Source organism: Coregonus clupeaformis, chromosome 40, assembly GCF_020615455.1.
Source record: "Coregonus clupeaformis isolate EN_2021a chromosome 40, ASM2061545v1, whole genome shotgun sequence".
Lineage (NCBI taxonomy): Eukaryota > Metazoa > Chordata > Actinopteri > Salmoniformes > Salmonidae > Coregonus > Coregonus clupeaformis.
The window spans coordinates 7,147,982-7,175,185 of NC_059231.1; the positions used below are offsets into that span (position 1 = coordinate 7,147,982).

The 27,204-nt window shown below is 42.3% G+C and overlaps 1 protein-coding gene across 1 annotated transcript in view; it reads right to left on the reverse strand.

The window, feature by feature from the left end:
- dip2a (disco-interacting protein 2 homolog A) overlaps positions 1-27,204 on the reverse strand; it is a 365,626-nt gene that overhangs the window by 17,443 nt on the left and 320,979 nt on the right. The window contains exons 31-34 of the mRNA XM_045212065.1: positions 27,037-27,204; positions 13,064-13,125; positions 6,091-6,148; positions 4,261-4,335 (exon numbers count right to left, since the gene is read on the reverse strand). The exon at positions 27,037-27,204 is cut by the window's right edge and continues 3 nt beyond it. Of these exons, the coding sequence (XP_045068000.1) occupies positions 4,261-4,335; positions 6,091-6,148; positions 13,064-13,125; positions 27,037-27,204 (363 nt within the window). The remainder of the gene's footprint in view (positions 1-4,260; positions 4,336-6,090; positions 6,149-13,063; positions 13,126-27,036) is intronic.

The following is a 27,204-nucleotide window of genomic DNA, read 5'->3' on the forward strand; positions in this document are numbered from 1 at the left end:
GATCTTAGTCCCGTATTGACGCTTTGCCTGTTTGATGGTTCGTCGGAGGGCATAGCGGGATTTCTTACAAGCTTCCGGGTTAGAGTCCCGCTCCTTGAAAGCGGCAGCTCTACCCTTTAGCTCAATGCAGATGTTGCCTGTAATCCATTTCTTCTGGTTGGGGTATGTACGTTCAGTCACTGTGGGGACAATGTCATTGATGCACTTATTGATGAAGCCAGTGACTGATGTGGTGTACTCCTCAATGCCATCGGAAGAATCCCGGAACATATTCCAGTCTGTGCTAGCAAAACAGTCCTGTAGCTTAGCATCTGCTTCATCTGACCACTTTTTTATTGACCGAGTCACTGGTGCTGGGGCCAAGCTTCCTGCCATCCAGGATCTCTATACCAGGCGGTGTCAGAGGAAGGCCCTAAAAATTGTCAAAGACTCAAACCACCCTAGTCATAGACTGTTCTCTCTGCTACCGCACGGCAAGCGGTACCGGAGCACCATGTCTAGGTCCAAAAGGCTTCTCAACAGCTTCTACCCCCAAGCCATAAGACTCCTGAACAACTAATTATGGCTACCCAGACTATTTGCATTGTCCCCCACCCCACCCCATCCCCCTCTTTTACGCTGCTGCTACTCTGTTTACTAATTATGCATAGTCACTTTAACTCTACCCACATGTACATATGACCTCAATTACCTCGACTAGCCGGTGCCCCGGCACATTGACTCTGTACCGGTACCCCCTGTATATAGCCTCCCTACTGTTATTTTATTTTACTGCTGCTCTTTCGCTATTTGCTTTTATTTTCAATTTTTCTTTAATTAACACTTTTTTCTTTTACATTTTTCTTTTTAAAAACTGCATTGTTGGTTAAGGGCTTGTAATTAAGCATTTCACTGTAATGTCTACACCTGTTGTATTCGGCGCATGTGGCGAATACATTTTGATTTGATTTGATTACTGCTTTAGTTTTTGCTTGTAAGCAGGAATCAGGAGGATAGAATTATGGTCAGATTTGCCAAATGGAGTGCGAGGGAGAGCTTTGTATGCGTCTCTGTGTGTGGAGTAAAGGTGGTGTAGAGTTTTATTTCCCTCTGGTTGCACATTTAACATGCTGGTAGAAATTAGGTAAAACAGATTTAAGTTTCCCTGCATTAAAGTTCCCGGCAACTAGGAGCGCCGCCTCTGGATGAGCGTTTTCCTGTTTGCTTTTGGCCTTATACAGTTCATTGAGTGCAGTCTTAGTGCCAGCATCGGTTTGTGGTGTTAAATAGACAGATACGAAGAATATAGATGAAAACTCCCTTGGTAAATAGTGTGGTCTACAGCTTATCATGAGATACTCTACCTCAGGGGAGCAAAACCTTGAGACTTCCTTAGATATCGTGCACCAGCTGTTGTTTACAAATATACATAGACCGCCACCCCTTGTCTTACCAGAGGCTGCTGTTCTATCCTGCTGATACAGTGTAAAACCCGCCAGCTGTATGTTATTCATGTCTTCGTTCAGCCACGACTTGGTGAAACATAAGATATTACAGTTTTTTATGTCCCGTTGGTAGGATATTCCTGCCTGTAGTTCTTCCACTTTATTATCAAGCGATTGTAAATTAGCCAATAGTATCGATGGCAAAGGCAGATTAGCCACTCGTTGCCGGCTCGTTACCAAGCACCCTGATCTCCTTCCGCGATATCTCCTTTTCTTTCTACTGAATGACGGGGATGAGGGCCCTGTCGGGTGTCTGGAGCAAATCCCTCTCGTCCGACTCATTAAAAAATTTGTATTAGTCCAGTTCAAGGTGAGTAAACACAGTTCTGATGTCCAGAAGCTCTTTTCGGTCATAAGAGACGGTAGCAGCAACATTATGTACAAAATAAGTTACAAACAATGAGAAAAAAACACACAAAATAGCACATTTGGTTAAGAGTCCATAAAACATTTACATTTTACATTTGAGTCATTTAGCAGACGCTCTTATCCAGAGCGACTTACAGTTAGTGAGTGCATACATTTTGAATTAAGAGAGAGCGCTAGAGACATTTTTCATAAAACGGCAGCCATCCTTCCATATGTTTAAGGAGTCTTGAGGAGCCCCATGTGCCCTCAGGTGTATATATACTGTGAGCTTCTTGGTCTTCATGGTGCCCCTTGCTTGGTGGTGTTGCAGACTCTGGGGCCTTTCAGAACAGGTGTATATATACTGAGGTCATGTGACAGATCATGTGACACTTAGATTTAACACAGGTGGACTTTATTTAACTAATTATGTGACTTCTGAAGGTAATTGGTTGCACCAGATCTTATTTAAGGGCTTCATAGCAAAGGGGGTGAATACATATGCACACACCACTTTACCGTTATAAACTTATTTTTTTCATTTCACTTCACCAATTTGGACTATTTTGTGTATGTCCATTACATGAAATAAAAATAAAAATCCATTTAAATTACAAACGCCAAGGGTGATGAATACTTTTGCAAGGCACTGTATGCCTGATCAACTCAATGCAAAAGAGATGTGTCGCATTGCATGAGGCAAATGGTGTTCACAGAAAATACTGACTGGTTTTCTTTTCTTTTTTTAAGGTATCTTTGACCAACAGATTAATATCTGTATTCCCAGTCACATGAAATCCATATATTAGGACCTAATTTATTTATTTCAATTGACTGATTTCCTTATTTGAACTGTAACTGAGTACAATCTTTGCAATTGTTGCATGTTGCGTAACATTTTCTGTTCAGTATATACAGTTGGAGTCTGAAGTTTACATACACCTTAGCCAAATACATTTAAACTCAGTTTTTCACAATTCCTGACATTTAATCCTAGTAAATATTCCCTGTCTTAGGTCAGTTAGGATCAACACTTTATTTTAAGAATGTGAAATGTCAGAATAATAGTAGAGAGAATTATTTATTTCAGCTTTTATTTATTTCATCACATTCCCAGTGGGTCAGAAGTTTACATACACTCAATTAGTATTTGGTAGCATTGCCTTTAAATTGTTTAACTTGGGTCAAACGTTTCGTGTATGCTTGGGGTCATTGTCCATTTGGAAGACCCATTTGCGACCAAGCTTTAACTTCCTGACTGATGTCTTGAGATGTTGCTTCAATATATCCACATAATTTTCCTTCCTCATGATGCCATCTATTTTGTGAGTGCACCAGTCCCTCCTGCAGCAAAGCACCCCCACAGCATGATGCTGCCACCCCCGTGCTTCACGTTTGGGATGGTGTTCTTCGGCTTGCAAGCCACCCTCTTTTTCCTCCAAACATAACGATGGTCATTATGGCCAAACAGTTCTATTTTTGTTTCATCAGACCAGAGGACATTTCTCCAAAAAGTACGATCTTTGTCTCCATGTGCAGTTGCAAAGCGTAGTCTGGCTTTTTTATGGCTGTTTTGGAGCAGTGGCTTCTTCCTTGCTGAGCGGCCTTTCAGGTTATGTCGATATAGGACTCGTTTTACTGTGGATATAGATACTTTTGTACCTGTTTCCTCCAGCATCTTCACAAGGTCCTTTGCTGTTGTTCTGGGATTGATTTGCACTTTTCGCACAAAAGTACGTTAATCTCTAGCAGACAGAACGCGTCTCCTTCCTGAGCGGTATGAAGGTGTTTATACATGGTGTTTATACTTGCATACTATTGTTTGTACAGATGAACGTGGTACCTTCAGGCGTTTGGAAATTGCTCCCAAGGATGAACCAGACTTGTGGAGGTCTACAATTTTTTTCTGATGTCTTGGCTGATTTCTTTTGATTTTCCCATGATGTCAAGCAAAGAGGCACTGAGTTTGAAGGTAGGCCTTGAAATACATCCACAGGTACACCTCCAAGTGACTCAAATGATGTCAATTAGCCTATCAGAAGTTTCTAAAGCCATGACATCACTTTCTGGAATTTTCCAAGCTGTTTAAAGGCACAGTCAACTTAGTGTATGTAAACTTCTGACCCACTGGAATTGTGATACAGTGAATTATAAGTGAAATAATCTGTCTGTAAACAAAGTAGATGTCCTAACCGACTTACCAAAACTATAGTTTGTTAACATGAAATTTGAGGAGTGGTTGAAAACAAGTTTTAATGACTCCAACCTAAGTGTATGTAAACTTCCGACTTCAACTGCAAATACTATAGCAATCCAACAGGGCCATTCATAGTAATATAGTAATGGTCATCTGCCTCATAGTATGACACATAGAGGACATATAGAGTTAAATATAGCCATTTAATATGATCTGTAGTAATTGTCTCACCTCTCCCAGGTGGCAGTCTCCTAGAGGTCCTTTGGTCACCGTGTTGGCGATGACAACCTTCACCCCAGGCAGGATCTGGTTAACACAACACATTGTTACTACGGTAACCCTAACCTTCACCCCAGGCAGGATCTGGTTAACACAACACATTGTTACTACGGTAACCCTAACCTTCACCCCAGGCAGGATCTGGTTAACACAACACATTGTTACTACGGTAACCCTAACCTTCACCCCAGGCAGGATCTGGTTAACACAACACATTGTTACTATGGTAACCCTAACCTTCACCCCAGGCAGGATCTGGTTAACACAACACATTGTTACTACGGTAACCCTAACCTTCACCCCAGGCAGGATCTGGTTAACACAACACATTGTTACTACGGTAACCCTAACCTTCACCCCAGGCAGGATCTGGTTAACACAACACATTGTTACTACGGTAACCCTAACCTTCACCCCAGGCAGGATCTGGTTAACACAACACATTGTTACTACGGTAACCCTAACCTTCACCCCAGGCAGGATCTGGTTAACACAACACATTGTTACTACGGTAACCCTAACCTTCACCTCAGGTAGGAACTGGTTAACACAACACATTGTTACTACGGTAACCCTAATCTTCAACCCAGGTAGGATCTGTTTAACATAACACATTGTTACTACGGTAACCCTAATCTTCAACCCAGGTAGGATCTGTTTAACATAACACATTGTTACTACGGTAACTCTAACCTTCACCCCAAGTAGGATTTGGTTAACACAACACATTGTTACTACGGTAACCCTAACCCTAACTTTAACCCCAGGTAGGATCTGGTTTACAAAACACATTGTTACTACGGTAACCCTAACCTTAACCCCAGGTAGGATTTGGTTAACACAACACATTGTTACTATGGTAACCGTAATCTTCACCCCAGGTAGGATCTGGTTAATACAACACATTGTTACTACGGCAACCCTAACCTTCACCCCAGGTAGGATCTGGTTAATACAACACATTGTTACTACGGATCCCTAACCTTCACCCCAGGTAGGATTTGGTTAACACAACACATTGTTAATAAGGTTCCCTAACCTTCACCCCAGGTAGGATCTGGTTAATACAACACATTGTTACTACGGTAACTCTAACCTTCACCCCAAGTAGGATTTGGTTAACACAACACATTGTTACTACGGTAACCCTAACCCTAACTTTAACCCCAGGTAGGATCTGGTTTACAAAACACATTGTTACTACGGCAACCCTAACCTTCACCCCAGGTAGGATCTGGTTAATACAACACATTGTTAATAAGGTTCCCTAACCTTCACCCCAGGTAGGATCTGGTTAATACAACACATTGTTACTACGGCAACCCTAACCTTCACCCCAGGTAGGATCTGGTTAATACAACACATTGTTACTACGGCAACCCTAACCTTCACCCCAGGTAGGATGTGGTTAATACAACACATTGTTACTACGGCAACCCTAAACTTCACCCCAGGTAGGATCTGGTTAACACAACACATTGTTACTACGGCAACCCTAAACTTCACTTTATGTAGGATCTGGTAAATAGAAGATATTGTTACTACGGTAACCTTAACCTACACCCCAGGTAGGAACTGGTTTACACACCACATTGTTACTATGGTAACCCTAACCATAACCTCAGGTAAGATATGGTTAACACAACACATTGTTAATAAGGTAACCCTAAACTTCACACCAGGTATGATCTGGTTAACACAACAATCAGATAACACAGTGCAGACACTAAATATTTCAGTCCAGTATAATATCAGAATCTATCTAAGAGGTAGGTGTCTTACCTTGCCAGACTCCATCAGAGACAGACTGTGTGGAGATCCTTTCTCTACCATACGAACCCTGGTGATAACACACACAATTACACACCACAAGGTTAGTCAATCAACTGGTTAGCTTTTAGAATTCACGTCTGGTTTATAGCAGGCCTTCCTGGACATAAATACCTCTATAATAAAGACCTCTATAATAAAGACCTGGACATACAGTGGGGGAAAAAGTATTTAGTCAGCCACCAATTGTGCAAGTTCTCCCACTTAAAAAGATGAGAGAGGCCTGTAATTTTCATCATAGGTACACGTCAACTATGACAGACAAATTGAGAAAAAAAAATCCAGAAAATCACATTGGTGGATTTTTTTATGAATTTATTTGCAAATTATGGTGGAAAATAAGTATTTGGTCACCTACAAACAAGCAAGATTTCTGGCTCTCACAGACCTGTAACTTCTTCTTTAAGAGGCTCCTCTGTCCTCTACTCGTTACCTGTATTAATGGCACCTGTTTGAACTTGTTATCAGTATAAAAGACACCTGTCCACAACCTCAAACAGTCACACTCCAAACTCCACTATGGCCAAGACCAAAGAGCTGTCAAAGGACACCAGAAACAAAATTGTAGACCTGCACCAGGCTGGGAAGACTGAATCTGCAATAGGTAAGCAGCTTGGTTTGAAGAAATCAACTGTGGGAGCAATTATTAGGAAATGGAAGACATACAAGACCACTGATAATCTCCCTCGATCTGGGGCTCCACGCAAGATCTTACCCCGTGTGATCAAAATGATCACAAGAACGGTGAGCAAAAATCCCAGAACCACACGGGGGGACCTAGTGAATGACCTGCAGAGAGCTGGGACCAAAGTAACAAAGCCTACCATCAGTAACACACTACGCCGCCAGGGACTCAAATCCTGCAGTGCAAGACGTGTCCCCCTGCTTAAGCCAGTACATGTCCAGGCCCATCTGAAGTTTGCTAGAGTGCATTTGGATGATCCAGAAGAGGATTGGGAGAATGTCATATGGTCAGATGAAACCAAAATATAACTTTTTGGTAAAAACACAACTCGTCGTGTTTGGAGGACAAAGAATGCTGAGTTGCATCCAAAGAACACCATACCTACTGTGAAGCATGGGGGTGGAAACATCATGTTTTGGGGCAGTTTTTCTGCAAAGGGACCAGGACGACTGATCCGTGTAAAGGAAATAATGAATGGGGCCATGTATCGTGAGATTTTGAGTGAAAACCTCCTTCCATCAGCAAGGGCATTGAAGATGAAACGTGGCTAGGTCTTTCAGCATGACAATGATCCCAAACACACCGCCCGGGCAACGAAGGAGTGGCTTCGTAAGAAGCATTTCAAGGTCCTGGAGTGGCCTAGCCAGTCTCCAGATCTCAACCCCATAGAAAATCTTTGGAGGGAGTTGAAAGTCTGTGTTGCCCAGCGACAGCCCCAAAACATCACTGCTCTAGAGGAGATCTGCATGGAGGAAATGCCAAAATACCAGCAACAGTGTGTGAAAACCTTGTGAAGACTTACAGAAAACGTTTGACCTGTGTCATTGCCAACAAAGGGTATATAACAAAGTATTGAGAAACTTTTGTTATTGACCAAATACTTATTTTCCACCATAATTTGCAAATAAATTCATAAAAAATCCCCCAAAATTTTTTTTTCTCATTTTGTCTGTCATAGTTGACGTGTACCTATGATGAAAATGACAGGCCTCTCTCAACTTTTTAAGTGGGAGAACTTGCACAATTGGTGGCTGACTAAATACTTTTTTTCCCCACTGTAAAGACCTGGACATAAAGACCTGTATAATAAAGACCTGGACATAAAGACCTGGACATAAATACCTCTATAATAAAGACCTGGACATAAAGACCTGGACATAAAGACCTATATAATAAAGACCTGGACATAAAGACCTCTATAATAAAGACCTGGACATAAAGACCTATATAATTAAGACCTCTATAATAAAGACCTGGACATAAAGACCTCTATAATAAAGACCTGGACATTAAGACCTCTATAATAAAGACCTGGACATTAAGACCTATATAATTAAGACATCTATAATAAAGACCTGGACATAAAGACCTCTATAATAAAGACCTGGACATAAAGACCTCTATAATAAAGACCTGGACATTAAGACCTCTATAATAAAGACCTGGACATAAAGACCTGGACATAAAGACCTATATAATAAAGACCTGGACATAAAGACCTCTATAATAAAGACCTGGACATAAAGACCTATATAATTAAGACCTCTATAATAAAGACCTGGACATAAAGACCTCTATAATAAAGACCTGGACATTAAGACCTCTATAATAAAGACCTGGACATTAAGACCTATATAATTAAGACCTCTATAATAAAGACCTGGACATAAAGACCTCTATAATAAAGACCTGGACATAAAGACCTCTATAATAAAGACCTGGACATTAAGACCTCTATAATAAAGACCTGGACATTAAGACCTATATAATTAAGACCTCTATAATAAAGACCTGGACATAAAGACCTCTATAATAAAGACCTCTATAATAAAGACCTGGACATTAAGACCTATATAATTAAGACCTGTATAATAAAGACCTGGACATTAAGACCTATATAATTAAGACCTCTATAATAAAGACCTGGACATAAAGACCTCTATAATAAAGACCTCTATAATAAAGACCTGGACATTAAGACCTATATAATTAAGACCTCTATAATAAAGACCTGGACATAAAGACCTCTATAATAAAGACCTCTATAATAAAGACCTGGACATTAAGACCTATATAATTAAGACCTGTATAATAAAGACCTGGACATTAAGACCTATATAATAAAGACCTCTATAATAAAGACCTATATAATAAAGACCTGTATAATAAAGACCTGTATAATAAAGACCTGGACCTTTCCAAGATGGCGTAGCAGTGCGGTCGTGGTTTTTTTCTGTGTCCTAGTGTAAATAGCCAGTTTCTTGTTTTTTGTCTATTTTGTATATATTTCTCAATTTTACTTTTCATTCTTTACCTAAATATACTTTCCTGCAACCCGCCTCACCCAACGTGGAAAGGATTCTATTATTTCTTTATAACTTTTATCAAGAACCTTAAGCAAACTACAACTGTGCTTCCTGCTCGCTGTGCTGAAGCACCAATTTGAACTGCTCTCGGACTCTCATATTGCTGTTCACTGGACCTTATGATCACTCAGCTGCACAGCTGATGCCTGCTGGACTGTTCCTTTACACGGTACCCTGTCCTGTTTATTCTGTTTAGCCTCAGCCCAAACTTTATCGCTATTACCAGTTGTTGTCTTAGCTCTCTCTAATAACACCTGTGACTGCTTTATGCCTCTCTCCCATGTCAATATGCCTTGCCTATTGCTGTTTGGGTTAGTTCTTATTATACAATTTCACTGTAAAACCACAAGTCCCTCTCAAACTGCCTCAAATAGTTCCTTTGTTCCACCCCCCATACACGCGGAGACCGACTCAATTGATGCCTCCAGCGATGCTATCTCTTTCATTGTTACCCAACGCTTAGGTTTACCTCCACTTTACTCATATCCTTCCATATCCTTTTCTGTACATAATGCCCTGAATCTTTTCTACAACGCCCGGAAATCTGCCCCCTTTACTCTCTGTACCCAACGCACTAGAAGACCAGTTCTTAAAGCCTTTAGTCGTATCCTTATTCTAGTCCTCCTCTGTTCCTCTGGTGATGTAGAGGCTAACCCAGGCCCTGCAGCCCCCAGTATCACTCCTACTCCCCAGGAGCTATCATTTGTTGACTTCTGTAACCGTAAGAGCCTTGGTTTTCTGCACGTAAATATCAGAAGCCTCCTTCCTAAGTTTGAGTTATTCACTGCGTTAGCACACTCCGCCAACCCTGATGTTCTAGCAGTGTCTGAATCCTGGCTCAGGAAGGCCACCAAAAATTCTGAAATTTCCATCCTCAACTATAACATTTTCCGTCTAGATAGAACTGCCAAAGGGGGTGGAGTTGCAATCTACTGTAGAGATAGCCTGCAGAGCTCTATCATACTATCCAGGTCTGTGCCCAAACAGTTTGAGCTTCTACTTCTAAAAATCCACCTTTCCAGAAATAAGTCTCTCACTGTTGCCGCTTGCTACAGACCCCCCTCAGCCCCCAGCTGTGCCCTGGACACCATATGTGAATTGATTGCCCCCATCTATCCTCAGAGTTCGTACTGCTTGGTGACCTAAATTGGGATATGCTTAACACCCCGGCCATCCTACAATCCAAACTAGATGCCCTCAATCTCACACAAATTATCAACGAACCTACCAGGTACAACCCTAAATCCATAAACATGGGCACCCTCATAGATATCATCCTGACTAACTTACCCTCTAAATACACCTCCGAGGTCTTCAACCAGGATCTCAGCGATCACTGCCTTATTGCCTGCGTCCGTAATGGGTCCGCGGTCAAACGACCACCCCTCATCACTGTCAAACGCTCCCTAAAACACTTTAGCGAGCAGGCCTTCCTAATTGACCTGGCCCAGGTATCCTGGTTGGATATATATATCATTCCGTCAGTAGAGGATGCCTGGTTGTTCTTTAAAAGTAATTTCCTCTCAATCTTAAATAAGCATGCCCCATTCAAAAAATACAGAACTAAGAACAGATATAGCCCCTGGTTCTCCTCAGACTTGACTGCCCTTGACCAGCACAAAAACATCCTGTGGCGTACTGCATTAGCATCAAATAGCCCCCACGATATGCAACTTTTTAGGGAAGTTAGGAACCAATATACACAAGCAGTTAGGAAAGCAAAGGCTAACTTTTTCAAACAGAAATCCTGTAACACTAACTCCAAAAAGTTTTCGGACACTGTAAAGTCCATGAAGAATAAGAGCACTTCCTCCCAGCTGCCCACTGCACTGAGGCTAGGAAACACTATCACCACCGATAAATCTACAATAATCAAGAATTTCAACAAGCATTTTGCTACGGCTGGCCATGCTTTCCACCTGGCTACCACTACCCCGGCCACCAGCTCTGCACCCTCCGTTGCAACTTGCCCATGCAGTCTTCATCGACCTGGCCAAGGCTTTCGACTCTGTCAACCACCGCATTCTTATTGGCAGACTAAATAGCCTTGGTTTCTCAAATGACTGCCTCGCCTGGTTCACCTACTACTTCTCAGATAGAGTTCAATGTGTCAAATCGGAGGGCCTGTTGTCTGGACTATTGGCAGTCTCTATGGGGGTGCCACAGGGTTCAATTCTTGGGCTGATTATTTTCTCTGTGTATATCAATGATGTCGCTCTTGCTGCTGGTGACTCTCAGATCCACCTCTACGCAGACGATACCATTTTGTATACATCTGGCCCTTCATTGGACACTGTGTTAACAAACCTCCAAACGAGCTTCAATGCCATACAATACTCCTTCAGTAGCCTCCAACTGCTCTTAAACACTAGTAAAACTAAATGCATGCTCTTCAATCGAACGCTGCTGGCACCCGCCCACCCGACTAGAATCACTACTCTCGACGGGTCTGACCTAGAGTATGTGGACAACTACAAATACCTAGGTGTCTGGTTAGACTGTAAACTCTCCTTCCAGACTCACATTAAGAATCATCTCCAATCCAAAGTTAAATCTAGAATCGGTTTCCTATTTCGCAACAAAGCCTCCTTCACTCATGCTGCCAAACATGCCCTCGTAAAACTGACTATCCTACCGATCCTTGACTTCGGCGATGTCATTTACAAAATAGCCTCCAACACTCTACTCAGCAAATTAGATGTAGTCTATCACAGTGCCATCCGTTTTGTCTCCAAAGCCCCATATACTACCCACCACTGTGACCTGTACGCTCTTGTTGGCTGGTCCTCACTACATATTTGTCGCCAAACCCACTGGCTCCAGGCCATCTATAAATCACTGCTAGGAAAATCCCCGCCTTATCTTAGCTCATTGGTCACCATAGCAACACCCACCCGTAGTATGCGCTCCAGCAGGTATATCTCACTGGTCATCCCCAAAGCCAACACCTCCTTTGGCCGCCATTCCTTCCAGTTCTCTGCTGCCAATGACTGGAACAAATTGCAAAAATCTCTGAAGCTGGAGACACTTATCTCCTTCACTAACTTTAAGCATCAGTTGTCAGAGCAGCTTACCGATCACTGCACCTGTACACAGCCCATCTGTAATTAGCCCACCCAACTACCTCATCCCTATATTGTTATTTATTTTGCTCATTTGCACCCCAGTATCTCTATCTGCACATCATCTCTTGCACATCTATCATTCCAGTGTTAATACTAAATTGTAATTATTTTGCACTATGGCCTATTTATTGCCTTACCTCCATAACTTGCTACATTTGCACACACTGTATATATATTTCCTGGACATAAAGACCTCTATAATAAAGACCTCTATAATAAAGACCTGTATAATAAAGACCTGTATAATAAATACCTCTATAATAAAGACCTCTATAATAAAGACCTGGACATAAAGACATCTATAATAAAGACCTGGATATAAAGACATCTATAATAAAGACCTGGATATAAAGACCTATATGATAAAGACCTATATAATTAAGACCTGGACATTAAGACATCTATAATAAAGACCTCTATAATAAAGACCTGGACATAAAGACATCTATAATAAAGACCTGGATATAAAGACCTATATGATAAAGACCTATATAATTAAGACCTGGACATTAAGACATCTATAATAAAGACCTATATAATTAAGAACTGGACATTAAGACATCTATAATAAAGACCTGGACATAAAGACCTCTATAATAAAGACCTGGACATTAAGACCTCTATAATAAAGACCTCTATAATAAAGACCTATATAATAAAGACCTGGACATAAAGACCTCTATACTAAAGACCTGGATATTAAGACCTATATAATAAAGTGGGGTATGGTGAGGTCAGTGGAATCATACCTTTCATGTCTCAGAGCTCTCATGTCCAGGTAGACTGTGGTAGGGTCTGGTCCTGACGTGCCCTACAGACAGACAGACAGACAGGTGTGAACACCACAGGGAGACACAGAGAGCTGGTCCTGACGTGCCCTACAGACAGACAGACAGACAGACAGACAGACAGACAGACAGACAGACAGGTGTGAACACCACAGGGAGACACAGAGAGCTGGTCCTGACGTGCCCTACAGACAGACAGACAGACAGACAGACAGACAGACAGACAGGTGTTAACACCACAGGGAGACACAGAGAGCTGGTCCTGACGTGCCCTACAGACAGACAGACAGACAGACAGACAGGTGTGAACACCACAGGGAGACACAGAGAGCTGGTCCTGACCATGAGTCCCGGGGATCGAACCCACTACCTTGGCGTTACAAGCGCCGTGCTCTACCAGCTGAGCTACAGAGGACCACAGTTATTGCTGTGATGGGAGAGTTGTTGACAAAGCAGGGAGACAGCCATCTAAACAGCTATCTATAAAGCCAAGTAAGCAACCTTCAATACAGCCATCTATACAGCCATCTAAAAAGCCCTCTATAAAGCCAAGTAAGCAACCTTCAATACAGCCATCTAAACAGCTATCTATAAAGCCCTCTATAAAGCCCTCTATAAAGCCAAGTAAGCAACCTTCAATACAGCCATCTATACAGCCATCTAAAAAGCCCTCTATAAAGCCAAGTAAGCAACCTTCTATACAGCCCTTTATAAAGCCATCTAAAAAGCCCTCTATAAAGCCAAGTAAGCAACCTTCTAAACAGCCCTTTATAAAGCCATCTAAAAAGCCCTCTATAAAGCCAAGTAAGCAACCTTCTATACAGCCATCTACACAGCTATCTAAAAATACCTCTATAAAGCCAAGTAAGCAACCTTCTATACAGCCATCTAAAAAGCCCTCTATAAAGCCAAGTAAGCAACCTTCTATACAGCCCTCTATAAAGCCATCTAAAAGCCCTCTATAAAGCCAAGTAAGCAACCTTCTATACAGCCATGTAAAAAGCCCTCTATAAAGCCAAGTAAGCAACCTTCTATACAGCCCTTTATAAAGCCATCTAAAAAGCCCTCTATAAAGCCAAGTAAGCAACCTTCTAAACAGCCCTTTATAAAGCCATCTAAAAAGCCCTCTATAAAGCCAAGTAAGCAACCTTCTATACAGCCATCTACACAGCTATCTAAAAATACCTCTATAAAGCCAAGTAAGCAACCTTCTATACAGCCATCTAAAAAGCCCTCTATAAAGCCAAGTAAGCAACCTTCTATACAGCCCTCTATAAAGCCATCTAAAAGCCCTCTATAAAGCCAAGTAAGCAACCTTCTATACAGCCATCTAAAAAGCCCCCTATAAAGCCCTCTATAAAGCCAAGTAAGCAACCTTCTAAACAGCCATCTAAAAAGCCCTCTATAAAGCCCTCTATAAAGCCAAGTAAGCAACCTTCTATACAGCCATCTAAAAAGCCCCCTATAAAGCCCTCTATAAAGCCAAGTAAGCAACCTTATAAACAGCCATCTAAAAAGCCCTCTATAAAGCCAAGTAAGCAACCTTCTAAACAGCCCTTTATAAAGCCATCTAAAAAGCCCTCTATAAAGCCAAGTAAGCAACCTTCTATACAGCCATCTAAAAAGCCCTCTATAAAGCCAAGTAAGCAACCTTCTATACAGCCCTCTATAAAGCCATCTAAAAAGCCCTCTATAAAGCCAAGTAAGCAACCTTCTATACAGCCATCTACACAGCCATCTAAAAAGCCCTCTATAAAGCCAAGTAAGCAACCTTCTATACAGCCATCTAAAAAGCCCCCTATAAAGCCCTCTATAAAGCCAAGTAAGCAACCTTCTAAACAGCCATCTAAAAAGCCCTCTATAAAGCCCTCTATAAAGCCAAGTAAGCAACCTTATAAACAGCCATCTAAAAAGCCCTCTATAAAGCCAAGTAAGCAACCTTCTATACAGCCATCTAAAAAGCCCCCTATAAAGCCCTCTATAAAGCCAAGTAAGCAACCTTCTAAACAGCCATCTAAAAAGCCCTCTATAAAGCCCTCTATAAAGCCAAGTAAGCAACCTTATAAACAGCCATCTAAAAAGCCCTCTATAAAGCCAAGTAAGCAACCTTCTATACAGCCCTCTATAAAGCCATCTAAAAAGCCCTCTATAAAGCCAAGTAAGCAACCTTCTATACAGCCATCTACACAGCTATCTAAAAAGCCCTCTATAAAGCCAAGTAAGCAACCTTCTATACAGCCATCTAAAAAGCCCTCTATAAAGCCAAGTAAGCAACCTTCTATACAGCCATCTAAAAAGCCCTCTATAAAGCCAAGTAAGCAACCTTCTATACAGCCATCTAAAAAGCCATCTAAAAAGCCCTCTATAAAGCCAAGTAAGCAACCTTCTATACAGCCATCTACACAGCCATCTAAAAAGCCCTCTATAAAGCCAAGTAAGCAACCTTCTATACAGCCATCTAAAAAGCCCCCTATAAAGCCCTCTATAAAGCCAAGTAAGCAACCTTCTATACAGCCATCTAAAAAGCCCTCTATAAAGCCAAGTAAGCAACCTTCTATACAGCCATCTACACAGCCATCTAAAAAGCCCTCTATAAAGCCAAGTAAGCAACCTTCTATACAGCCATCTAAAAAGCCCTCTATAAAGCCCTCTATAAAGCCAAGTAAGCAACCTTCAATACAGCCATCTAAACAGCCATCTATAAAGCCCTCTATAAAGCCAAGTAAGCAACCTTCTATACAGCCATCTAAAAAGCCCTCTATAAAGCCCTCTATAAAGCCAAGTAAGCAACCTTCTATACAGCCATCTAAACAGCTATCTAAAAAGCCCTCTATAAAGCCAAGTAAGCAACATTCTATACAGCCATCTAAAAAGCCCTCTATAAAGCCAAGTAAGCAACCTTCTATACAGCCATCTAAAAAGCCCTCTATAAAGCCAAGTAAGCAACCTTCTATACAGCCATCTAAAAAGCCATCTAAAAAGCCAAGTAAGCAACCTTCTATACAGCCATCTAAAAAGCCCTCTATAAAGCCAAGTAAGCAACCTTCTATACAGCCATCTAAAAAGCCCCCTATAAAGCCCTCTATAAAGCCAAGTAAGCAACCTTCTATACAGCCATCTAAAAAGCCATCTAAAAAGCCAAGTAAGCAACCTTCTATACAGCCATCTACACAGCCATCTAAAAAGCCCTCTATAAAGCCAAGTAAGCAACCTTCTATACAGCCATCTAAAAAGCCCTCTATAAAGCCCTCTATAAAGCCAAGTAAGCAACCTTCAATACAGCCATCTAAACAGCCATCTATAAAGCCCTCTATAAAGCCAAGTAAGCAACCTTCTATACAGCCATCTAAAAAGCCCTCTATAAAGCCCTCTATAAAGCCAAGTAAGCAACCTTATATACAGCCATCTAAAAAGCCCTCTATAAAGCCAAGTAAGCAACCTTCTATACAGCCATCTAAAAAGCCATCTAAAAAGCCAAGTAAGCAACCTTCTATACAGCCATCTACACAGCCATCTAAAAAGCCCTCTATAAAGCCAAGTAAGCAACCTTCTATACAGCCATCTAAAAAGCCCTCTATAAAGCCCTCTATAAAGCCAAGTAAGCAACCTTCAATACAGCCATCTAAACAGCCATCTATAAAGCCCTCTATAAAGCCAAGTAAGCAACCTTCTATACAGCCATCTAAAAAGCCCTCTATAAAGCCAAGTAAGCAACCTTATATACAGCCATCTAAAAAGCCCTCTATAAAGCCCTCTATAAAGCCAAGTAAGCAACCTTCTATACAGCCCTCTATAAAGCCATCTAAAAGCCCTCTATAAAGCCAAGTAAGCAACCTTCTACACAGCCATCTAAAAGCCCTCTATAAAGCCAAGTAAGCAACCTTCTATACAGCCATCTAAAAAGCCCTCTATAAAGCCCTCTATAAAGCCAAGTAAGCAACCTTCAATACAGCCATCTAAACAGCCATCTATAAAGCCCTCTATAAAGCCAAGTAAGCAACCTTCTATACAGCCATCTAAAAAGCCCTCTATAAAGCCAAGTAAGCAACCTTATATACAGCCATCTAAAAAGCCCTCTATAAAGCCCTCTATAAAGCCAAGTAAGCAACCTTCAATACAGCCATCTAAACAGCCATCTATAAAGCCCTCTATAAAGCCAAGTAAGCAACCTTCTACACAGCCATCTAAAAAGCCCTCTATAAAGCCAAGTAAGCAACCTTCTATACAGCCATCTAAAAAGCCCTCTATAAAGCCAAGTAAGCAACCTTCAATACAGCCATCTAAACAGCCATCTATAAAGCCCTCTATAAAGCCAAGTAAGCAACCTTCTATACAGCCATCTAAAAAGCCCTCTATAAAGCCAAGTAAGCAACCTTATATACAGCCATCTAAAAAGCCCTCTATAAAGCCCTCTATAAAGCCAAGTAAGCAACCTTCAATACAGCCATCTACACAGCCATCTAAAAAGCCCTCTATAAAGCCAAGTAAGCAACCTTCTATACAGCCATCTAAAAGCCCTCTATAAAGCCCTCTATAAAGCCAAGTAAGCAACCTTCAATACAGCCATCTAAACAGCCATCTATAAAGCCCTCTATAAAGCCAAGTAAGCAACCTTCTATACAGCCATCTAAAAAGCCCTCTATAAAGCCAAGTAAGCAACCTTATATACAGCCATCTAAAAAGCCCTCTATAAAGCCCTCTATAAAGCCAAGTAAGCAACCTTCAATACAGCCATCTAAACAGCCATCTATAAAGCCCTCTATAAAGCCAAGTAAGCAACCTTCTACACAGCCATCTAAAAAGCCCTCTATAAAGCCAAGTAAGCAACCTTCTATACAGCCATCTAAAAAGCCCTCTATAAAGCCCTCTATAAAGCCAAGTAAGCAACCTTCAATACAGCCATCTAAACAGCCATCTATAAAGCCCTCTATAAAGCCAAGTAAGCAACCTTCTATACAGCCATCTAAAAAGCCCTCTATAAAGCCAAGTAAGCAACCTTATATACAGCCATCTAAAAAGCCCTCTATAAAGCCCTCTATAAAGCCAAGTAAGCAACCTTCAATACAGCCATCTAAACAGCCATCTATAAAGCCCTCTATAAAGCCAAGTAAGCAACCTTCTACACAGCCATCTAAAAAGCCCTCTATAAAGCCAAGTAAGCAACCTTCTATACAGCCATCTAAAAAGCCCTCTATAAAGCCAAGTAAGCAACCTTCAATACAGCCATCTAAACAGCCATCTATAAAGCCCTCTATAAAGCCAAGTAAGCAACCTTCTATACAGCCATCTAAAAAGCCCTCTATAAAGCCAAGTAAGCAACCTTATATACAGCCATCTAAAAAGCCCTCTATAAAGCCCTCTATAAAGCCAAGTAAGCAACCTTCAATACAGCCATCTAAACAGCCATCTATAAAGCCCTCTATAAAGCCAAGTAAGCAACCTTCTACACAGCCATCTAAAAAGCCCTCTATAAAGCCAAGTAAGCAACCTTCTATACAGCCATCTAAAAGCCCTCTATAAAGCCAAGTAAGCAACCTTCAATACAGCCATCTAAACAGCCATCTATAAAGCCCTCTATAAAGCCAAGTAAGCAACCTTCTATACAGCCATCTAAAAAAGCCCTCTATAAAGCCAAGTAAGCAACCTTATATACAGCCATCTAAAAAGCCCTCTATAAAGCCCTCTATAAAGCCAAGTAAGCAACCTTCAATACAGCCATCTAAACAGCCATCTATAAAGCCCTCTATAAAGCCAAGTAAGCAACCTTCTATACAGCCATCTAAAAAGCCCTCTATAAAGCCAAGTAAGCAACCTTATATACAGCCATCTAAAAGCCCTCTATAAAGCCCTCTATAAAGCCAAGTAAGCAACCTTCAATACAGCCATCTAAACAGCCATCTATAAAGCCCTCTATAAAGCCAAGTAAGCAACCTTCTATACAGCCATCTAAAAAGCCCTCTATAAAGCCAAGTAAGCAACCTTATATACAGCCATCTAAAAAGCCCTCTATAAAGCCCTCTATAAAGCCAAGTAAGCAACCTTCAATACAGCCATCTAAACAGCCATCTTATAATTACGTTTATTTACAACCGGTTCTGTATTTCCAACCTGTAGCACAGTCTACCCCCTGAGACCAGTCTACCCCCTGAGACCAGTCTACCCCCTGAGACCAGTCTACCCCCTGAGACCAGTCTACCCGAGACCAGTCTACCCCCTGAGACCAGTCTACCCCCTGAGACCAGTCTACCCCCTGAGACCAGTCTACCCCCTGAGACCAGTCTACCCCCTGAGACCAGTCTACCCCCTGAGACCAGTCTACCCCCTGAGACCAGTCTACTGAGACCAGTCTACCCCCTGAGACCAGTCTAGAGACCAGTCTACCCCCTGAGACCAGTCTACCCCCTGAGACCAGTCTACCCCCTGAGACCAGTCTACCCCCTGAGACCAGTCTACCCCCTGAGACCAGTCTACCCCCTGAGACCAGTCTAGAGACCAGTCTACCCCCTGAGACCAGTCTACCCCTGAGACCAGTCTACCCCTGAGACCAGTCTACCCCCTGAGACCAGTCTACCCGAGACCAGTCTACCCCCTGAGACCAGTCTACCCCCTGAGACCAGTCTACCCCCTGAGACCAGTCTACCCTGAGACCAGTCTACCCCCTGAGACCAGTCTACCCCCTGAGACCAGTCTACCCCCTGAGACCAGTCTACCCCTGAGACCAGTCTACCCCCTGAGACCAGTCTACCCCCTGAGACCAGTCTACCCCCCTGAGACCAGTCTAGAGACCAGTCTACCCCCTGAGACCAGTCTACCCCCTGAGACCAGTCTACCCCCTGAGACCAGTCTACCCCTGAGACCAGTCTACCCCTGAGACCAGTCTACCCCCTGAGACCAGTCTACCCCTGAGACCAGTCTACTGAGACCAGTCTACCCCTGAGACCAGTCTACCCCCTGAGACCAGTCTACCCCCTGAGACCAGTCTACTTTCCAACAGAAAACAAACCCTTTAAATAACACAGAGTCCGGGCTGCATTAGGTTAAGCAAAACAGCAACGAATGGTGGTTGTCTTTAGAGCTCATACAAAACAAAACAGCATAGGCCTATTAAACCCAGCAGTACCTGGTACCTAACCTCGCTCCCAGGCTATTGCACACATAAATAAGGAAGAGAGGAAGTACTGTGGCAAAAATCCAACAGAAGCGGTTCTCCCTCACAATGCCAACCCAGGAGGCTGAACAAAGACGTAGAAATACACTTGGGGGAAGGTCTTGTGGGAGATGACTATAGCCAATGGCTATGCGGTCATTCTATTTGCTAATAAAGGCCAAGTTAGGTGCAATGGTCCACCAGAACTTCTACACATTTGAGCAGAAGCGTCTGGGAACGAGATTACACAGTACCTGCTCAGCCAGCCCCTCCCCCACCATAAGCCCCTCCCCCACCATAAGCCCCTCCCCTCCCTGAAGCCACACGGTACCTGCTCAGCCCCTCCCCCACCATAAGCCCCTCCACCTCCCTGAAACCATCTTCCCCAGCCTGTTGGGCTGACCAGAGGAGACAGGCCAGGGAGACACACACACACACACACAGATACACACACACACACACACACACACACACACAGATACACACACACACAGAGACACACACACACACAGAGACAGAGAGAGATACACACAGATACACACACAGACACAGAGATACACACACACACACACACACACAGATAAGAAGAGTGAGGAACAGTCAGACAGAGAGAAGAAGAGTGAGGAACAGTCAGACAGAGAGAAGCAGAGTGAAGAACAGTCAGACCGAGAGAAGCAGAGTGAAGAACAGTCAGACCGAGAGAAGCAGAGTGAAGAACAGTCAGACAGAGAGAAGCAGAGTGAAGAACAGTCAGACAGAGAGAAGCAGGAGAGTGAGGAACAGTCAGACCGAGAGAAGAAGAGTGAGGAACAGTCAGACAGAGAGAAGAAGTGTGAGGAACAGTCAGACAGAGAGAAGAAGTGTGAGGAACAGTCAGACAGAGAGAAGAAGAGTGAAGAACAGTCAGACCGAGAGAAGAAGAGTGAGGAACAGTCAGACAGAGAGAAGAAGTGTGAGGAACAGTCAGACAGAGAGAAGAAGTGTGAGGAACAGTCAGACAGAGAGAAGAAGTGTGAGGAACAGTCAGACAGAGAAGAAGAAGAGTGAGGAACAGTCAGACAGAGAAGAAGCTACAGTGCATTCGGAAATTATTCAAACCCCCTTATTACGTTACAGTCTTATTCTAAAATTGATTAAATTGTTTTTTTCCCTCATCAATCTACACACAATACCCCATAATGACAAAGCAAAAACTGTTTTTATACATTTTTGCAAATGTATTACAAATAAAAAAACGGAAATATTGCATTTACATACAGTACCAGTCAAAAGTTTGGACAAACCTACTCATTCCAGGGTTTTTCTTTATAAAAAAATAAAAAATAATTCTACATTGTAGAATAATAGTCAGGACATCAAAACTATGAAATAACACATATGGAATCAAATAGTAACCAAAAAAGTGTTAACCTCTACTGGATCGGTGTCCCGTAATCGGGACAATTCTTGCTCAAAACGGACAATGTGACTAGAATGACGACGTATACAAAAGCAAACTTTCCAGGACATAGACATGTCCGTCCATCATGGTATAGACACGTCCGTCCATCATGGTATAGACACGTCCGTCCATCATGGTATAGACATGTCCGTCCATCATGGCATAGACACGTCCGTCCATCATGGCATAGACATGTCCGTCCATCATGGCATAGACACGTCCGTCCATCATGGTATAGACACGTCCGTCCATCATGGTATAGACACGTCCGTCCATCATGGCATAGACATGTCCGTCCATCATGGCATAGACATGTCCGTCCATCATGGTATAGACATGTCCGTCCATCATGGTATAGACACGTCCGTCCATCATGGCATAGACGTCTTATACGGGCAGAAAGATTAAATGATTGTTAATCTAACTGCACTGTCCAATTTACAGTAGCTATTACAGCGAAAACATAACATGCTATTGTTTGAGGATAGTGCACAACAACAAAACACTTATCACGACAACTGGTTTGATACATTCACCTCTGAAGGTAAATAATTCAGTAATCTTGCTCTGATTTGTCATCCTGAGGGTCCCAGAGATAAAAATCCAGCGTAGTTTAGTTTGATAAAATCCATTGTTGTATCCTAACACAATCCATGATGTATACAGCGTTCCGCCTGAATTCCCACTCGTTCAATTTGCAACAAAGCATTTCGACGTACTATAAACGCTACACCTTGTTTCACCCGGTCAAGTTCTGTTTTTCTGCGATCCTCAGATACCCAAGAAGGCAACCAAGCTTTTATCAACATCCTGCATGACGTATAACAGGGTTCTTCAATTCCGGTCCTGGAGGGCCGAAATACTTCTGTTTTTATTTCTACCTGGTAGTTAATTGCACTCACCTGGTGTCCCATGTCTGAATTAGCCCCTGATTAGAAGGAGAGGATGAAAAACAGAGGTGTTTCGGCCCTCCAGGACCGGAATTGAAGAACCCTGACGTATAGGCTACACAAAAGTTATTTTAGCCCACCAAGGGCTGATCTCATTACGCACCAATGAGACGGGCGGTGTTCACTTGATTGACTGTCTCTTGGTCCAATGACCACCTATCGTTTTGATAAATAGCTAGCTAGTTGGCCAATGAGCTGGGCTTTACAGGAGTATGTGATGGCCCTTTGTGTGAGTAAAAACCATTGTGCTGAGCTCGCGCGCAACAACATACAGTGGGGAAAAAAAGTATTTAGTCAGCCACCAATTGTGCAAGTTCTCCCACTTAAAAAGATGAGAGAGGCCTATAATTTTCATCATAGGTACACGTCAACTATGACAGACAAATTGAGAAATAAAAATCCAGAAAATCACATTGTAGGATTTTTAATGAATTTATTTGCAAATTATGGTGGAAAATATGTATTGGGTCACCTACAAACAAGCAAGATTTCTGGCTCTCACAGACCTGTAACTTCTTCTTTAAGATGCTCCTCTGTCCTCCACTCATTACCTGTATTACTGGCACCTGTTTGAACTTGTTATCAGTATAAAAGACACCTGTCCACAACCTCAAACAGTCACACTCCAAACTCCACTATGGCCAAGACCAAAGAGCTGTCAAAGGACACCAGAAACAAAATTGTAGACCTGCACCAGGCTGGGAAGACTGAATCTGCAATAGGTAAGCAGCTTGGTTTGAAGAAATCAACTGTGGGAGCAATTATTAGGAAATGGAAGACATACAAGACCACTGATAATCTCCCTCGATCTGGGGCTCCACGCAAGATCTCACCCCGTGGGGTCAAAATGATCACAAGAACGGTGAGCAAAAATCCCAGAACCACACGGGGGACCTAGTGAATGACCTGCAGAGAGCTGGGACCAAAGTAACAAAGCCTACCATCAGTAACACACTACGCCGCCAGGGACTCAAATCCTGCAGTGCCAGACGTGTCCCCCTGCTTAAGCCAGTACATGTCCAGGCCCGTCTGAAGTTTGCTAGAGTACATTTGGATGATCCAGAAGAGGATTGGGAGAATGTCATATGGTCAGATGAAACCAAAATAGAACTTTTTGGTAAAAACTCAACTCGTCGTGTTTGGAGGACAAAGAATGCTGAGTTGCATCCAAAGAACACCATACCTACTGTGAAGCATGGGGGTGGAAACATCATGCTTTGGGGCTGTTTTTCTGCAAAGGGACCAGGACGACTGATCCGTGTAAAGGAAAGAATGAATGGGGCCATGTATCGTGAGATTTTGAGTGAAAACCTCCTTCCATCAGCAAGGGCATTGAAGATGAAACGTGGCTGGGTCTTTCAGCATGACAATGATCCCAAACACAACGAAGGAGTGGCTTCGTAAGAAGCATTTCAAGGTCCTGGAGTGGCCTAGCCAGTCTCCAGATCTCAACCCCATAGAAAATCTTTGGAGGGAGTTGAAAGTCCGTGTTGCCCAGCGACAGCCCCAAAACATCACTGCTCTAGAGGAGATCTGCATGGAGCAATGGGCCAAAATACCAGCAACAGTGTGTGAAAACCTACAGAAAACGTTTGACCTGTGTCATTGCCAACAAAGGGTATATAACAAAGTATTGAGAAACTTTTGTTATTGACCAAATACTTATTTTCCACCATAATTTGCAAATAAATTCATAAAAAATCCTACAATGTGATTTTCTGGATTTTTTTCTTCTCAATTTGTCTGTCATAGTTGACGTGTACCTATGATGAAAATTACAGGCCTCTCTCATCTTTTTAAGTGGGAGAACTTGCACAATTGGTGGCTGACTAAATACTTTTTTCCCCACTGTATCTGTATTCCCAGTCATGTGAAATACATAGATTAGATTAGGGCCTAATTTATTTATTTCAATTGACTAATTTCCGTAATATATACAGTGGGCTCCAAAATTACTGGCACCCCTGACTGGCAATACAATACTAAACAATATAATTATAGAGATAAACTCAAAGTACCAACATGTGAGAAATACTCTACTATATTAATGTTCCAATGGAACCCACCAAAATAATTTATTGATTTAATAAAAAATCAATGTCCTCCAAATCAAGGTTTCACAATTAATGGCACCCTTAAAGATTATTGTAAATAACAATTACCAAAATTAAACCAGGAATTAAATTCCACTTATTTAAGTCTTAAGGAACCTGTTAATTTCATACATAAAAATGTATGCGCACATGACTGTAAGTCGCTTTGGATAAAAGCGTCTGCTAAATGGCATATTATATTATTATTATTATTATTATTATTATTATTATTATTATTATTTAAATCGAACCCACTACCCTGGCGTTACAAGCGCCATGCTCTACCAATTGAGCTACAGAGGACCACAGCGGAGCTACAGAGGACCACATTCCTCCATAAATACATTCCAGGTGACCATCTCATGAAGCTGGTTGAGAGAACGCCAAGAGTGTGCAAAGTTGTCATCAAGGCAAAGGGTGGCTATTTGAAGAATCTCAAATATAAAATATATTTTGATTTGTTTAACACTTTTTTGGTTACTACATGATTCCATGTGTTATTTCATAGTTTTGATGTCTTCACTATTATTCTACAATGTAAAAAATAGTAAAAATAAAGAAAAACCTTTGAATGAGTAAGTGTGTCCAAACTTTGGACTGGTAGTGTAAGTATTCAGACCCTTTACTCAGTACTTTGTTGAAGCACCTTTGGCAGCGATTACAGCCTCGAGTCTTACATTTTAGTCATTTTAGCAGACGCTCTTATCCAGAGCGACTTACAGTTAGTGAGTGCATACATATATTATTTTTTTCATACTGGCCTCCCGTGTGAATCGAACCCACAACCCTGGCGTTGCAAACTGCTCTACCAACTGAGCTACACGGGACTAGGTGTGTGTGTTTGGTGTCTTCTTGGGTATGACACTACAAGCTTGGCACACCTGCATTTGGGGAGTTTCTCCCATTCTTCTCTGCAGATCCTCTCAAGCTCTGACAGGTTGGATGGGGAGCATCGCTGCACTATTTTCAGGTCTCTCCAGAGATGTTCGATCGGGTTCAAGTCCGGGCTCTGGCTGGGCCACTCAAGGACATTCAGAGTCCCGAAGCCACTCCTGCATTGTCTTGGCTGTGTGCTTAGGGTCGTTGTCCTATTGGAAGGTGAATCTTCGCCCCAGTCTGAGGTCCTGAACAAGTTTTCATCAAGGATCTCTCTGTCCTTTGCTCCGTTCATCTTTCCCTCGATCCTGACTAGTCTCCTAGTCCCTGCCGCTGAAAAACATCCCCACAGCATGATGCTGCAACCACCATGCTTCACCGTAGGGATGGTGCCAGGTTTCCTCCAGACGTGACGCTTGGCATTTAGGCCAAAGAGTTCAATCTTGGTTTCATCAGATCAGAGAATATAGTTTCTCATGGTCTGAGAGTCCTTTAGGTGCCTTTTGGCAAACTCCAAGCGGGCTGTCATGTGCCTTTTACTGAGGAGTGGCTTCCGTCTGGCCACTCTACCATAAAGGCCTGATTGGTGGAGTGCCGCAGAGATGGATGTCCTTCTGGAAGGTTCTTCCATCTCCACAGAGGAACTCTGGAGCTCTGTCAGAGTGACCATCGGGTTCTTGGTCACCTCCCTGACCAAGGCCCTTCTCCCCCGATTGCTCAGTTTTGCCGGGCGGCCGGCTCTAGGAAGAGTCTTGATGGTTCCAAACCTCTTAGATTTAAGAATGATGGAGGCCACTGTGTTCTTGGGGACCTTCAATGCTGCAGAAATCTTTTGGTACCCTTCCCCAGATCTGTTCCTTGACACAATCCTGTCTCGGAGCTCTACAGACAATTCCTTCGACCTCATGGCTTGGTTTTTGCTCTGACATGTACTGTCAATCGTGGGACATTATATAGACAGGTGTGTGCCTTTCCGAATCATGTCCAATCAATTGAATTGACTAGAGGTGGACTCCAATCAAGTTGTAGAAACATCTCAATGATGATCAACGGAAACAGGATGCACCTGAGCTCAATTTCGAGTCTCATTGCAAAGGGTCTGAATACTTATGTAAATAAGGTATGTAATTATTTTATTTTTTAATTAGCAAAAACTTCTAAAACCCTTTTTTCGCTTTATGGGGTATTGTGTGTAGATTGATGAGAAAAAAATTATATTTAATCAATTTTAGAATAAGGCTATAATGTAACAAAATGTGGAAAAAGTGAAAGGGTCTGAATACTTTCCCAATGCACTGTCCATCTCACACAGAGACAAAATGTCCACCTCTAATTATATTGTATCCATTAAAGACTAAATGGGAGTTTAAACAGAAGAAATCTATTCTATAAGCCAGATATCAATCTAATCTTTATTCTGCACTCACCTGCAGACAGACAGCCATGTTGACCCTGCAGCCGAAGGTGGTGCTGACGGCTCGAGGAGACAGACCCAGGTCTTTAAAGATCTTAGAGAAGGACTGGGTCAGAGTGATACGAGGACGCTCCTCTGCTACGACCATACAGGTCCTAACACAAGACAGGTTTACGTTACG